We start from the raw sequence: 2,866 nt of genomic DNA, 5'->3' as shown, positions 1-2,866 counted from the left end.
TTCCAAGACTCACCATTAAGAGCTTCCCTTTCCAAAATTTAAAAATCTTAGAATCAGCTTTCCTATTTCGCAACAAAGCATCTTTCACTCTATTGCTGCCAAACATACCCTCGTAAAACTACTATCCTACCGATCCTTGACTTTGGCCGAGTCATTTACCAAAATAGCCTCCAAACAATCTACTCAGCAAATTGGATGTATCTATCACAGTGCCATCCGTTTTTGTCACCAAAGCCCCATATACTACCCACCACTGCGACCTGTATGCTTCTCGTTTTGCTGGCCCTCGCTTCATATTTGTGCCAAACCACTGGCTCCAGGTCATCTAGTCTTTCTAGGTAAAGCCTGCCTTATCTCAGCTCATTGGTCACCAGTAGCAACACCACCTGTACCACGCACTCCAGCAGGTTTATTTCATGTCATCTTCAAAGCCAACTCCTCTTTTGGTCGGCCTTTCCTTCCAGTTCTCTGCAGCCAATGACTGGAAGGAATTGCAAAAATCACTTGAAGCTGGCAGACTCATATCTCCCTCACTAACTTTAACATCAGCTTGCCAAGAGCAGCTTACCGATCACTGCATCTGTACACAGCCCATCTGTAAATAGCCAACCCAACTACAACATCCCCACATTTGTTATTTTTTTTGCTCTTTGCACCCTAGTATTCTCTGCTTGCACATTATCATCTGCACGTCTATCACTGCAGTGTTAGTGCTAAATTGTAATTATTTTGCCACCTATGGCCTATTATTTATTGCCTTACCTCCCTAATCTTACTACATTTGCACACACTGTACAATATATAGATTTTTCTATTGTTTTATTGACTGTACGTTTGTTTCACCCATGTTTAACTCTGTGTTGTTGTTTTTGTCGCACTGCTTTGCTTTATCTTGGCCAGGTCGCAGTTGTAAATGAGAACTTGTTCTCAACTGGCCTACCTGGTTAAATAAAGGTGAAATAATGAATGAAATAAAAATACTTCCAGCTTATACATACTATATACATTTTACAGACACAATCTATTTGACAATAGTTTTATTTTGTTTGTTTTAAGTCCTGGCCTTCCTCTAACTTCCACCTCTCCCATATATTTCTGATGTCCATCCAGTTTGATATCTATTTGTCATATATTTTTAACTGTGCTATTTCACAAAAGTTCTGAGCCTATGTACATTTTGCAGACACAGTATATTTTACATTTGTTATCTTGTTATCTTGTCATCATCATCTATCTATTAACACCATCCATATTGGATTTATGTTAGCCATATATTTTTCAACTGTGCTGTGATGCTTCAGAAAAGTTCCGAACCTTTCTATTCTCATAGTTTCTACAGATTGTAAATAAAGATAAACATGTAAATGTATTTGGCAGTAAAAATTATTCTGATTTAAAAAAAACGAATAACATCAATAAGGGTACTTTGAAATATTCATATTAATATTTTTATTGTTGAATTAAATAATGTGAAGTATTTTCGTTCAGAATCTAGACATACTCCTTTTAAATCACACTATACGGAGTATAACGATACCAATATGTTGTCTGTGTCACATACGGTTCATGGATCATAGGGTCTTCCAAGGTCTAAAAGGGGCACTTTCAWCATGATTTTCAAAAAAATGGTTTGTGATACAATTGTAAAAAGCATATCAAACATACTTTCTCCCAATGAAGTTTCTATGTGAGAAGGGTTAGGGTTAGAATAGCCTAAATGTTTTCTGGCTGGTTGGACAACACTGATCAGTACATAGTGTTACATAATACATGTGTACATATTGTTACATAATACATGATTGCTATGTCTGTAACACATTATTATGATGTTGTGATACTTCTGTATCTGTCTTTTTGTTTGAAATCGTGGAGATACTGATCTAAATGAAGACCAAATAGGTCATTGTTTTCAATATTTAATGTTTCACATTTTCAACACTCACCAGCTGATTGACAGGGCTAAAATTGGTATCCAAGGTGATGACTCTAAAATGCACTGTAAAAAGCCAATGACAAGACGAACAATAAGAATATTAGAAGCATCGCTTGGGATCAGGGAGGTAGCGAAAACAAAGACAAGACTAAGACAAGCACTCAATGAGAATTTATATTTACTCTGGATAAAATGTACAACCGTTGGTAATATGGCCCCATTTAAATCAATTGCAGATAAAGGAGAACTGCACCGCGAGTTCGCTGAAAATATTTAAATTTTCGATATCCAATGATAATGTCCAGGAGAGGAACACCTTATAACATGTGGCATGTTGGTTCAAACTCCATTCCAGTGTAAATATGCTGAGTCAACACACAACAGATGTTTTCTTTATCTGCACCTGATGGTCCTGTTTGTGATGACAGAGCAAACCATCATAGAAACATGATACCACCTAATTGTCCTGTTTCTTAGCAAGCAGACTAATTGAGTACTGGCTCTGTGTAAAATTACCTGTGTGTCCCGGGTTGTAGATTGGTTTATCTGTTTGGACAAATGTCATCGGTTTGTAGGGTTTAATCATGACCTTTCTCTCCTCTGTCGACAGAAACGTTTCACCTTGAACCMTCACCTTAAAATTTTGCACTTCGTCATTCTCCACATGAGGGGCCTGAAAGGGAGACAATGTACAAATAACATATGATCCTGTGCGGCTCAGTTGGTAAGAAAGTGCTGCTAACAATGTCACGGTTGTGCAGATTCAATCACGTTTTCTTTCATCAGTGTGTTTTAAAAGTGATTTTTCTTTAGTAGCTGATGTCACATTTTCATGTAAAATTTCAGCCTGAATGCCAGAAAGGTTATAGTAAGCCACCACATTGATATTTCCCATGAAATAACCTGGTATTACATAGAAAATTAAGACATGCG

At 37.0% G+C, this 2,866-nt stretch overlaps 1 protein-coding gene across 1 annotated transcript in view; it reads right to left on the bottom strand.

The window, feature by feature from the left end:
- LOC111949957 (alpha-2-macroglobulin-like) overlaps nucleotides 1-2,866 on the bottom strand; it is an 81,428-nt gene that overhangs the window by 55,954 nt on the left and 22,608 nt on the right. The window contains 1 exon segment of the mRNA XM_070434066.1: nucleotides 1,944-1,996. Coding sequence (XP_070290167.1) covers nucleotides 1,944-1,996 — 53 coding nt within the window.

This window comes from Salvelinus sp. IW2-2015, linkage group LG22 (assembly GCF_002910315.2).
Source record: "Salvelinus sp. IW2-2015 linkage group LG22, ASM291031v2, whole genome shotgun sequence".
Lineage (NCBI taxonomy): Eukaryota > Metazoa > Chordata > Actinopteri > Salmoniformes > Salmonidae > Salvelinus > Salvelinus sp. IW2-2015.
This window is presented reverse-complemented; position numbering and strand designations above follow the sequence as displayed.